The sequence below is a fragment of the Poecilia formosa genome, unplaced genomic scaffold (genome assembly GCF_000485575.1).
Source record: "Poecilia formosa unplaced genomic scaffold, Poecilia_formosa-5.1.2 Scaffold55, whole genome shotgun sequence".
In the NCBI taxonomy this organism is placed as follows: Eukaryota; Metazoa; Chordata; class Actinopteri; order Cyprinodontiformes; family Poeciliidae; genus Poecilia; species Poecilia formosa.
The window spans coordinates 2517832-2531300 of NW_006799994.1; the positions used below are offsets into that span (position 1 = coordinate 2517832).

The 13469-nt window shown below is 40.8% G+C and overlaps 1 protein-coding gene across 5 annotated transcripts in view; it reads right to left on the reverse strand.

Moving 5' to 3' along the window:
* dyrk4 (dual-specificity tyrosine-(Y)-phosphorylation regulated kinase 4) overlaps positions 1-13469 on the reverse strand; it is a 45804-nt gene that overhangs the window by 25078 nt on the left and 7257 nt on the right. The window contains exon 1 of one of the 5 annotated variants that reach the window (XM_016672073.1): positions 5382-6108. The exons of 3 other annotated variants lie outside the window; for them this stretch is intronic. In XM_016672073.1, the coding sequence (XP_016527559.1) occupies positions 5382-5468 (87 nt within the window). In that variant the 5' untranslated portion in view covers positions 5469-6108. Of the gene's footprint in view, positions 1-2119; positions 2559-5381; positions 6109-13469 lie in introns of those variants that run through there. One more of the 5 variants, XM_016672074.1, reaches the window with a different exon arrangement.

Genomic DNA, 13469 nt, shown 5'->3' on the forward strand with positions numbered 1-13469 from the left:
TGGATGGTTGTTTGATGGTTGATCCACCGTCATTTGTCGACTTCAACCAAAAATCAAAGATTCTAACTATTTTTCAACGTTGATTTAACATCATGTGCTATCTGGGTTCTAATTAGTTATTAATTTTCTCTGTTTGTTCAGTAAAATATTAAACAAATACCAATAAATTTGGAAATATAACCACTCATATTTCTTAATGTGTCCTAAAAAACAAGCTTTAGAAATGGGAATGTTTTTCTCCTTTTGCTCTGCTGGATTGACGGGATTGACTGACTGCTGCATGTAGCAATTTTTCAGACAAAAACCAAAAAATAATCGGAATCGGCAGGTCGGGTTTTTAAATATTGGTGGAAATTGTAATTGGTGCTCTGCTAACAGCTAATGAATCCAAAATTCAGACCTCAATAAACTCAGATTTGTTTCTTCACTTTCTCAGCTCCACATTTTTAAATGAAAGCATGTGCACCTTTGTTAACCACACTTTTTCCATCCACTCAACTTTCCATTACTGTACTGCCATAAAGCCCTGTGTGTACCAGCTGATTTAGAGTCGGTCTCTGTGTGGTCAATGATCATAACCCAACATTTCTGAACTAAAATCCATTTTCTGAGCTGAATGTTCTGTGAGCCAAACGTTGAGCAGGAATCATGTCGTATTGGAGAATGTTGTTTTTCTAAACGCTGCCGGCGGCCATTTTGTTTGTCTCCTCAGGTGGTCAGCCCGACATCTCTGACATAAAGTAAACAGAAAGCGACTCTCCCATCTGACGCCGTGTTGAATTTTACAAGACAACCGTTTATGATTTACTACCAGATTAGAACTCAATCCCCCGTTTGAGAAAAGGAGGGGCAAGCCACTATATCTGCTGTAAACACATAAGTTTTGATCTTTGCATGCATGAGTTCTTCCTCTACAGAGATTTTGTTTGACTCTTTTATAAAACAGTCACTTTTAAAATGTTTTTTAGTAACTGAGTTTTCCCGTGTGAGTTTAGTTATATTGTAATTAATTCTGGAAGCTCCTGTTGTTCATTCAGGAGGTTAAAGTTCATGCGGTTTGGTTGCGGTCTGACCTCTGAGGTTCAGTGTGTGACAGCATGTAGGCAGGCCGGCTGTGGAGATCAGCTGTAAGCTCATGAGCACCAGACAGGTGAAAACGTGTCACAGGTAAATCAAACTCAACCAAACATGAGTCTTCATTAGCACCAAATCTGTCCAAAGTGAGATCTGCAGCTAATTCCAGTTGCTGATTCCAGGTGTGCGATGCACAGCTGCTGACGGAGAACAGGTGCAACCGAAGCCTGCAGTAATGCTGACTTTGTCCATGCAGCTGCAGGGCTTTGCCTGATCCTCGCAAATGTGTGAGAGGAACTTCATCTCCGGGAGGGTCAGTTGGTCAGAGGGTCAAACCGAGGCAATAAAACAGCAACCAGAGTAAACATCAACAAACTGTAAACCGCTCACACCCTCATCTGTCAGTCGGTTAATTATCAGGGTAAAATCAGCACATCCTGTCATCTCTGCTGCAGATCCTGACCTGCGCTCCGCTGCCAACCAGGAGGCCACCGACACAAAGCTGAGCAAATACCACGACTTTTAGTTCGTTATGATCCCGGAGCAGCAACGGTTAAATTTAATCAGTCCCCATGTACGGAGTGAAAAACACACCGCAACGCATTTAGACTTATGGAATCTGTCAGCACAACAAACACTGAAATAAATGGGCCGAAACAACGACTGAAATAGAAATGGATCAGATTTTTCATCAGAACTTGGCATGCGTTCAGGAGCAAAGAGGCAGAAGTTTGAAATCGGGGTGCAGGTTGGACGACAAGGACCAGAAACCAGAAATATTCCCAAACTTTTCAAGGATTAACTCTATAAACCCAGAAATCAGATCAATATAAAGCCAGAGGTCAATTCCAGCTGCAGCTTCATTTCCAAGTTAATCTAAAAATGAATTAAAATTTTGGGTTTGTATCCAGGCAGAAACACTCCACATCCCACTCAGGCTTAGTTATGAGGTGTGGAATATTTCTTAAATTATCAGCTATCCACTTTATTCTTTTCACCCAACATAAAATTCTTATGAAATACAGTTTATTCCGAACTGCCTCACCTTGTTGTTTATTTCTGGTAGCATGCTGTTTCCTCTGTTTTGGCAGCTCAAACTTTATAAAATCCAACAAAGACTCATTATTTCCGGCTCAGGTGCAGAGTTTCCAGAAATCCGTCTCTGTGGCGAATCCGCAGCGATGAGTAAAAACCTGGTGACTGATGAGAATCCCAACCCAAACCTCCCGCACTCCCGGTTTTACGCGCACCGGGTAATGCGCTGTCGTCACAGCGGAGATTAGCGACAAGCTGTCGACGGGTGCCTGGAGGAGCCACCTGTTCGGGTTCCCGCTGACAGCTGCGGAGGGACTGATATAGGTCTGTTCTTTAAAGTCCGTCCACCTCCAACCAGCCCATTATGACCGAGGCGCTTTGTGAGAGCGATGAGCAGAGAGAGAGGAGAGCTTGACGCACGGCCGGAGCGGAGCGCAGCGCGGAGCGGAGCGCAGCGCACCAAGACAGTAAATAACACGCAGACAGATCGCTCTCAAGATGACTGAGAGCCTCCGACCCAAGCAAGGCGTCTCATGTAGTCAAGCTGTAAATCTAATCGTTCTCGGTGAAATAGTTTCTATTTTGGATGTTTTTCAGTGGAGGAAACTGAATCCATGGTCACATTAGAGGAAAAGCTGTAAAAACATGTTTTAAATGGAAAATTTTAAATATCAACACGATGAGTTGATTTAAATGGTTGTAATGTGAGCTTTCAACATCAATGAGGAAGAATGCAGTTGGTGCATCACGTTACAACCGCAAAAATCGGGAAGTTTTATGAAACATCTGAACTGAAGGACAAAGCAAAGAAAGGCTGCCGTTTGTAAAGTTACACAATCAGAAATTAACAGCAATAATTTGGGTTATTTAGCCTGTAATCAGAAGAAATGGGGGTTAATTTTTCATTCACATTTCACCATGTTATTCATTCATTAATAAACGTTTCAAACGGAATATTTAATTTGCAAACTCAATATTTAGCTCAACATTTAGTTTGGTTTAGTAACTAAACATTTAGCTTGCTAATTAAATATTTAGTTTAGAAACTAAACATTTAGCTTGCTAATTAAATATTTAGTTTAGTAACTAAACATTTAGCTTGCTAATTAAATATTTAGTTTAGTAACTAAACATTTAGCTTGCTAATTAAATATTTAGTTTAGTAACTAAACATTTAGCTTGCTAATTAAATATTTAGTTTGGAGCTAAATATTTTCTTTGCCAACTAAAAATTTAGCCCCAAACAAAATATTTCATTTTCTAACTTAAGTTTTAGCTTCAAACTAGATATTCAGTTATTAAACTAAAAATTAAGTTTCCAAACTAAAATACTAACTAACCATTCTGCAAGCAAATAAAATTTTATTTAGCTAAATATTTAGCTTGTTAACTAAATAAAAACATTATAATAATCATAATAATAAAAATACTAATTAATACTAAATCATTAGCTTGGAAACTACTTTTATAAATTAATGAAATAATGACTTTGAAAAATAAATCCCCCTTTTTTCTTACTACATGCCAAATAATCCATATTTCTTTTAATTTGTGAATGTATAACTGAACAAATGGCAACCCATATAAAAGATACACTGTTTTTAAACATTTTTACATAAACGTCTTAATAACCTGACATTAGTACTCAGGCTCATTGGTCAATAGAAAATAGAACAGAAACACCTTTTCTAGATCTATTCTTCTAAAACGGTGTCCAGATGACACGTTGGTTTTCCACCAGTCATAATGTTCTATATTTAGCTGAATTTTGTGGTTTCATAACGTAGAAGGCGATCCAGCGGCACTGAATCAGCCTCCACCTGTGAGGATCTCCCAGCTCTGCACCGGATCCTCCTGCTGCGTCAAAACGCTTTAAATACACGCAGTTTGTTCTCCAAGGCCAGAAACAGAACAGCTGCGCTTAGACTGCGATTAAATTACACACTGCTTCATTCAATTACATTTATATTTATCAAAGTAAAGCTGGCTGAATATAAATTTTTCCACATCATAATTATTATCTGCTTTGTCACCTAAAACCCAACAAAAAACTGCAAGATTTTCTGGAACCAAAAAGTAGAAAGCTTTTTCTGCAGAACCCTGAACTTTTTAAATCTGCAGCTTTTATCTAATTGGCTCCAAGAAAACAATAATCGACTCACTTCAACATCATTACATAAATGGAGAAGTTGTTTTGAAGTGACTAATCTGTATCTGCAGGAGGAAAACAGCTCAGTGGCTCCATGTGATGATTAGTAGGAGCAGCAGATGAATCTGATGAGATGATGCGGTTATGTAACGGTCCTGGTCACACTGAGGGATGAGCAACCACTAATGAAACAAATCCACTCCTCCTTACACCTTTCAGCTTCAGTTAAATTACACAAGTTTCACAATAAAAAACTAAATTAAATCTTTATACTGACATGAATTACACAACAGACGGCTGCAGCTCAGCTGTAGCATCACTGCCTTGCAGCAAGAAGGTCCAGTTCCAGGTCAGGACTTCACTTGGTCTTTAACAGAGAACACGCAGTCATGTTCTCTGTTTGCATGTGTAACGCAGTAAATCCACCTCAACAGGGTCAAATTTGTCATTATGCACCAACCTGTATGGTTGAATGGAGTGTTTGTGCTCCCTGCAAAATGCAATAAAAACATTTCTGATATAATAAAGCCACGAAACATGCAGCCCGTGTTAAATAAGGAAGCGTTAAATCTTCCCTGAGCAGTAATGACAGGAGCTGCAGAAAACAAACATCTCACCACAGCTGAACAAGAAATCAAACCAAAAAAGTGACTCCAGTCCTACAAACCCCGGTCTGGGTTCAGTTAAAGTGAACTCTGGTTCGGTTTGAATGCATATGAATGCAAAGCAGACTGGAGACCGCTCCAAAAGCAGGAAGTGGACTACAGCGCAGAGCATTCTGGGTAATTACAACCAAAGCTAACGTGTTAGCCTAGCACTAGCAGGAGAAATGTCTCGTGGTCTTTAGCCAAAGACTAAAGAGAAATCCTCCAACCGACTAAAATCTGACACCTCCATTGAGTTTCCATTTGGTGAAGAAGGAAGTTTTGCTCAGTTTCTTTAGAGCTTTTTGTGTTTCCTTCAGTGGTTCTCGGTGCAGCGCCCCCACAGGCCAGGAGGGGAACAGGTTGGTTAAGAGAGAAAGAGAACCACAGCCGTTTTAACCGAGTCTGCTGAACTATGAGCTGTTAAACTCCCTGTAAAACAAACTGGTTCAGTGACGAGGACTGGCCTTCAAACGTACCTCCGGTTGGACCCTCCTGTTCCGGCCCAGGCAGCAGTGGAGGAGCCTAAATCCACAGCAGGCAGGTGAGGTCCCGTCGTCCCACATGGCGGGTCTCCCCCATTCTGTCACCAGCGCAGCCTGAGAACCACCTCAACCTCCTAACAGCATCTCCAGCCAGAGGGAAGGGAGTAAAGCAAACACCTGGTTGTCTGCAGAGCTGGGATGTGGGTCATCGAAATCTTGGGTCAGATTTTTTTCCTTCGAGACTTAACTTTTGCTCCTCTGGTCCTCTTCATACAAGAAGCTCTCCCTCCTCCTATTCTTCAAAGAAGCAGATCCTAACTCAGTACTTCCTGGGATTCTCCATCTGCATCGTCTATTTATAGATACCTACATCTCAGCGCCTTTGCAAACTATTTTTCTCTGTTTCTGGATGTAGGAGGACGGCTTGGCGTCGAGCAGACAAAGAGGAGAAGCGATGGCGGCGGTGAGGGAGTGTTCCTCGTCTTGGCGGTTGCCGCTGACGTATGGATTCAGCTGGGGACCCGTCCTGCCATCCTGAGCCGGAGACAGAGCAGCAGGGGCCTGGCACTTCCTTTAGGGTGGGTGTGTGGAGGAGGAGGTGCAGATCCCATCACGCTCCCAGGTGAGCTCCTCCTGGGGCGGAGGAAGTCAGACAGGGAGGAGGTTCTGCTTTAATGGGCCTCCCGTGTGGCTCAACACGCGCCTGAAACTTTCCTCTTCCTTCACACTTGCCACTGTATCCTGGAGACAAAGCTAGTGGGACGCTACGCCCCCCGCCTGCTTCTCCTCATCTCATCCTACACCTTTTATACCGACACAGTGAGGCTTAAACCGCACAGAACAAAGAGCTACACAAGTTACATTTAGATTATAATTACTTTATATAGTAGAGATGTGACTCTTTAAGGGTGCATTCACACCAGCCCTGTTTAGTTCGCTTTAATCAAACTCCAGTTTGTTTGTCTAGGTTCAGTTGGGTCGTTTAGGTGTGAATGCTAATCGAACTCTGGTCCGCCTACAAGCCTCCATCTGGGTTCGGCTGACATAAACTCTGGTTTGGTTCGAAGGCATATGGGAAGCAAGCAGACTGGCAACCGCTCTAAAGGTAGGAGGTAAACTAAAGCCCAGGGCATTCTGGGTAAATACAACCAAAACAAACATGCTAGTCTAGCACTAGCAGGAGAAATGTCTTGTGGTCTTTAGCCAACGACTAAAGAGAAATCCTCCAACCGCTAAAATCTGAGGCCTCCATCTTGTTTCCATCTGGTGAAGAAGGAAGTTGCTCTCAGTGTCTTCAGAGGTTTTTGTGTCGTTTCCTTCAGTGGTTCTTGGTGCAGCGCCCCCACAGGCCAGGAGGGGAACAGGTTGGTTTGACTCAGAGAACCACAGCAGCTGGAGGTGGAGCAGGTGATGGAGTTCTGGTTCCAACAGAAGGGTTAGGTTCAGGTGTGACTGTCAGGATGATCGATTATAATTATCTTAAGTGATTATCTTAGAACACCAAATGTTCTAAGATTGGTGGAATGGGAAAATCAGAACAAAAAATTGTACCGTGTGAACTAGGATTTAGTATCTAGTGATTCAGATCTGATTTTTAGGGTCATGATTCAATTCATAAATGATTTTCAATTCAGAAACCAATTTATCTATTCAAACTATCAAGATACTCTTGATAGCTTATGTATAACTGACAACAGGAAAAGACTGTAAACAAATAGAACATTTATTTAAAACAATTCTATATGTTTCCATCAGTTTATATTTAAACAAAAATATGTTTGTGCATAAAATTCTGTAACTTAAATTACCAGTGTTAGGTTAACTTAGGTGCCTGGACGCAAAATGCAAAAACCCGCCTGTTCTGAGCTGCCTTAGATTTATAATAATAACTAAAACATTGATTAATTTTTATCCTGCATTACAACTTTTTACTTCTCCTCATTGTTGTGCAATGTTTTCTTTTGGTTGTTCACTGCTATGTTTTTCATGTAAAGCCCTTTGAAGTGGCATGTTGCTGAAACGTGCTACTAAACCTGACTCTGCAGGCCCGGCCCTCGCTGCCCTACAGCTTTATTCTCAGCTGGTTAATAAAAGACAAACTGGAAGGGACTAAATGCCACTTGTCTGTTTAACCTACAGTTATTGGGCAGATTAAAGTGCAGCGCTTCATATTTAACACGTTGTTTTGATAGCAATTGACACATCAGAAATAAGCACAAGTATCTTTGCTCACAGCAGTTTCACCCAGCCACCAAAAATATAATATGTAAATCAACATGTTTTGGTGACAGGAAAAATGTTGCTATTTCTGTAGCATGAAGCCCCAGAGGGTGTTCTGTATTTCATTACTGCCCAGTCAGCCGGGTCCGGCATGCTGTAGGACAGTAGCTCCTTTATTCTGTCTCTGCTTATCTTTAAAAACAACGCATCCTGGATGAGAGGAGTAAAGCTTGAGTGTAAGCCAGGAAGTCAGCGCGGCAGGTGGTTGGACGTGCTGCGTCGGGCCAGATGGGAGCGGTTCTGCCGGGCCGGCAGGTGTCACAGCGGCCAAACTCTGCCACCCGACCAGCGTCTGTCCAGCAGGGAGCAGCCGGGCAGCCTGACCTGGAAGCTGTTCTGCACCATCTGCACATTTAGAGGCCCAGCAGCTTCTTCGTTACACCATCTGAGATGTAGGTCAAGTTCACAAGTTGACGCACTTACACGCACTCAGAGGATCAATTGTGACTCACATGTTAATGGCGCTCACATTAGGCCGACGCAGTGTTTATGGTAACGTTTTACTCCGTCTCTACAAAATCTTTACTGACTCTAGGTCTAAAGAGGGGGAAAATGGGCTTTTATGAGCTTTACATCATGTTATAATATCATTCCTAACCAAAAACATACCTGGAGTGTTGCTTGATTCTGTCATGCATATTTGTGGAATCCTTCAGTCTCCATTGGCAGCCACTGGGGCGCCTAAACGCTTGCTCATACAAAGCGCAATGGCGCCTCCAGGGAAATTAAGCACTCTATCAAAACAATATTTAGCAGACGCTAACGCTAAAATGCTATACCAACAAAAATGTTAGGAGAAGCTAACATTTCAGTGCCACTAATCCGTAAACATAATAAATAAAAGCTAAATAATAAAAAAGCTAACAACTGAAAGTCATTTTTTAATCCGTCCCTCCATTATTTTTACTGGCCTGGTCACCCCTATGAAAATTTTCTGAGGGCGCCACTGACAAGGCATCAAATTTTTTAAGTCATGTTTAATGCATACAGAACTAATAATCACTGTGGGTAACATAGTTACTAGATTTTGCTATAAAATGGGACCATGTGACCGTGCCTTTTAGAGAACTGAAGAATAATCCCCTCTCCACTTTTGGAAACCAGATAATTTCTCTCCTCAAAGTGGTTCATCATCAGTTGGACTTTTTATTTGTGAGGAAATAACTGACTGAACTGGGACTCTTGCAACAATAGAAACTGATACCAACCCAGATTCTCATATAAACCCAAGAACATCCGACAAGCTGTTAAAAAGCCCAATTTAAAGCAAACCCAGAATGTCATCATCATATTCAGCATCGGTGGAGTGGGTGAGTATGTGTGATTTTTGGGGGGTATTTTGAGCAAATTTGCGACTCGTTGAGGATGCAGCTGAAAATGAAGCCGCAACTTATAGCATCCATGAGGAATGGTTCCTCCACCAGAGAGGGGAAGTTAGACGTTAGTTTGATAAATGAAGGAATTTCTCTGCAGTGTGCTGCTTATCTGCCCAACAGCAACTCATCAGTCCGTTAGATTCAGTTTGACGTACAGAAGAAGCAAACAGCAACAAAAACTGAGAACAAAGAGAATCTTTCAGTGTCCAGCAGTTCGATTCAATTCTGATTTTTAGGGTCACAATTTGATTCAGAAACAATTCCTCTATTCAAATGGTCTGTCTAAATTATGAGACAAGAGGAAAAGATGGCATTAACAAGAGGAACATTTATTCAAAACTATTCCGTAAAGTTCTCTATCAAATTACATCAGTTTATATTTGAAACAACTCTAACTTAAATTACAAGTTTTAGGTAAGCTTAGCTGTCTAACTTTTTCTTAAATATGAAATATCAGTGTGGCAGATGGATACAGAGGATTCCTAAATAGTTATTCAGGGAAACTTACGACGAGCTGGACGGCCTTCTGACTGACTGGACGAGTAATACGACATGCAAAAAGGAGCGGCAAAGACATACAACTTAAATATTTCTTCAAAATCAATTTGAGCCCATTCAGATTTCCCAGAACTAAGGCTTCTGGTTGTCCATAGAATATTTTTTTCTGCACCTCTAAAAGATTTGATAAAATATTAACCGATAAAATAGTTTTTGAGTTTTATGGGAAAGCTGCAGTAAACTAGCTGATGGCTACTGGAAACGGTACAGTTCTGTTCTGCACTCCTCAGGTTTTCAGGGAGTTTGTTTCAGATCTGAGGAGAACAGCAACCAAGCGCTGCCTCACTTTGTCAGATGTTTCTCTTTTATTCTTTCCTTCATTTTCTCATAAAGTCCTTTAGCTTTGAGCGTGAGCGGTGTTATGGATAAACCCGTCTCTGTTTGGACCCAGTTCTCAGTCTGTAGGTAAATCACGACCCGACCGGATTTGTGTACTTTTTATAAAACGGGGCGGCGGCAGGAGACGGAGGCTGACCTACTACTACATGCAGTATCTGTGTCAGCCATGTTGACCCGCCGGGACCACCTACATAGAGAGCATAATCCTCTCTATAATGCATTACTCATCATTCCAGGTTTAGTAAAATCCATGAACACAGAAGAGCGTCCTGTTTCAGACCCAGACTGACAGAAAAACCAGAACTGGGCCACGGGTCGCTTCATGTGGCCCTGATTACCAGATGGCTGGACGATAAAAATAAAAATCAGACTCAAAAATGAATCTAAGGCTGATTAAAATGTCATTTGCTCAGAGAATGAATTTCTGCGTCTTACAGAAAGATGCAGAAATATATGAGCAGTCATTTCCAGTTAAAGCTTGAAGGCCATAATAATGTTAGTTTAATGTCTGGACACTCAAACGCAGCATTTAAAACTAAATTAACAGACAAGGAAGGATAATTTACAGAGCACTGTTCATGTAGAGTAATTTGTTTAAAATAAATTTCCACTCTGGGATAGTTTGGTTGCTTTAGGACGAGTGCATGTCGATATTTGGACCATAAAATGCCTCATTTTCATAATAAGAATAAAAAATATCCAGTGTTAATGTGATTAAATTATTATTTGGGGAACTATTAATGCAGTTCAAAATATATTTAAGCTTTATGGTAAATTGTATTACATGTAATAAAGGTTTCAATTAAAAATTGTTATATTCTAATCAACAATAATCGTCTTACAATGAAAAACCTGCAGATGGAAACAGGATTCCTAACAGTTTACTGTCATTGAAACACGGCAGCTAATTCATGACTAAAACAAACGATCATATTTGCTCATATTCTGTTCAAATCAAGTGAAAAACTGACAAGAAGATATTCAGTGTTTTGCAGGTTAGCAGGCAGTTCCTGGATAGTTGAACTTTGACCTTTTGGTCAGCTGTGTTCCTCTTTACAGTTATCAGAGTCTTACCTCATTAATCATTCTTTCATCCAGGCTTTGCTGCCTTCCCTTCCTGGAATGAGACTGGATCCAGGGCCCCATGTCTGGGTCAGCCGGCCGCAGAATGTCTCCGTGATTCTAGAGAACCCGTCCACCACGAAGCAGAACCCGGTTCAGAGCTAGAGCTGTGCAGGTGCTCGTGTAGAAAGCAAAGTTTAACTGCTGCAAATGCAGCGCCTGCTGGGAGCGGGGCAGGTGTTGACCTGAATGCCCCGGCTCTGGCCTCAGAACCTGAGGACGGAGGCGACTGCATGCATCAGCAGGCCGCTGTGGGTGATGACAACGGGCCATGTCTACTATGTCTCGTGTGCCGTGGCTTTTCTGCAAATGGTTAAAATATTGCCTCAACAGAATGTGAAGCTCCAAACCGAACGATGTGGGCCTTGGTCAGGGGTTCCCAAACTGAAATAGCTCACTGCAAACACACAGACAACGCTACACAATACATACAGAAACAGACACTTGTTTTTTCTCATGTTTATTCACTATTTTGCCTCATAACTTCTGATTTCAGGTTTTAGGGGTTTTGCAGCATTTTGCTGCTGGACGTTCCTTTGCTCTTTATAGTGAGAAACTTCTCATTTCGTTCTGCTTGAGGATTGAAGCAGGTTGATAAATTTTATTACATAAGTTATTTTAACTTATATTTTATAATAATGATTCAACAACAGATTATATCTTATGATATCAAAATTATAATAAAAAATTTATTTAATAAAATTTTTATATTTTTGCCTTTTTCCTCATTTTCCCTTCAAGTTTCGGAGGTCCCTCAGCGCCCCCTGGTGGCCACTTGGGGTCACCAGATTCCTCATGTACAAGGCGGCTGAGCAGTTTTAAAACACTGCAGTCCTTAAAAGATCTTAAATTCACGCATCTAAAACTAAGGCCTTAAAAAGTTGTAAATTAATGTGAAAAAATATGAGTTGGCCTTAAATACGTTAATCAAACGTCTTAAATTTTGTCCAAGAGAACTAATTACAATTGTATAAATGTTTTTCTTGCGGGACATTTAAGTCACATGGAGCAGAAGTTCTGTGACTCGAATCAGGTGAGGCTATTATTAGCAGCTAGTACCGGTAGCTACCTTGCTAGCTAGCTAGTTTTTTATAGGGTTTGATAAACAGAAGCCAATGTTTCTATAGTACGTTTGTGATAAGGCAACCATCACTCTCCCTGCCCCTTTTGCTTGCGTGTGAAGCTTCGAGCTCGTACACATAAACATGAACACATGGGGTAGCGACACAACGCAAAAACTGTTCAACTTTAGTTGCTGTCGTTGTTGGGTTTGGGTTAGGGTTGGCGGAAAACTTTCACCTTCACAATTTTTGCTTTGCTTGATTGTAAAACAGCAAGATTCCCCAAATATCCCCAACATTCATGTTTTTCAGTTTTAAATTTCATTGATGGTGGCAATAAAATGGTCTAAAAGGTTTTGAATTTGACTTGCTGAGGCCTGCAAACTCCCTAACCTCCTCTTTGCTTCCTCATCCCAGTGTGATGAAGAGTTTCTAGTCTCTTTGGTCTTACTGGGGTGATGACCTGGTGGGCCAGATCACACAGGTAACATGAGCATCTTAAGCCTCATCTTCACCCGTTAGGCCTTTTGTCAACCAATCATCTTCCATCACAGGCAATGAGGACAACAAGCTAACAGTCTCTGGGTGAAGCGTTAGCAAAAGGCACCGTGCTTTAGGTTCTTGCTATTTATCTGATGCAGATGTAAACAACAAGAGAAAAGTAAGATTCTTCTGGGTCGATGCTGCAGGTAAATACTAATTAATTCCAGCCGGAGAGCCCCATGAACGGCTTAAAGGTTAATCCTGATTATTCATCATGGTTATGCAATCCAATTAGGAGGAGGAGGAAGCACTTTCTAAATCTTATTCCAACATTTTACTGAAATATTAACTGCTTCGTATGAGACATGAAGAATGTCATCAGCTGCAATTTTAAATTGACTATATTTAGACAGGTAACTTTCAGGAGGATGATGAATGAAAATTACTGAATGAAATTACTTTTAGTGACTTATTGGAACTAAAAACAGGTTTCAGGCTGTAAATGTAAACTAAACCACGTGAATGCCATAATTAATCATCCGTTTTATTTTTGAGGATCAATTCACCCCTTCACTAATTTATACTAGAGATGGGAGTCAATTAAAAACTACATAATCGACAAAATAAGCAACATTTTCAATCCAAAAATCATTACTTCTAAATTACTGAATAAATAGACAGAGGAGCTCAACAACAAATATATTTATAATTTTCTGTTATTTAAGGTATTATTACAATTATTAACACCTCAGACAGTAGATTTAAACAGAAACTATGTCAAAGGTTAAACACTTTGACACAGTGTTTGCCAGTGGTGGGAAGTAACGAAGTACAAGCACTTCGTTACTGTACTTAAGTACAGT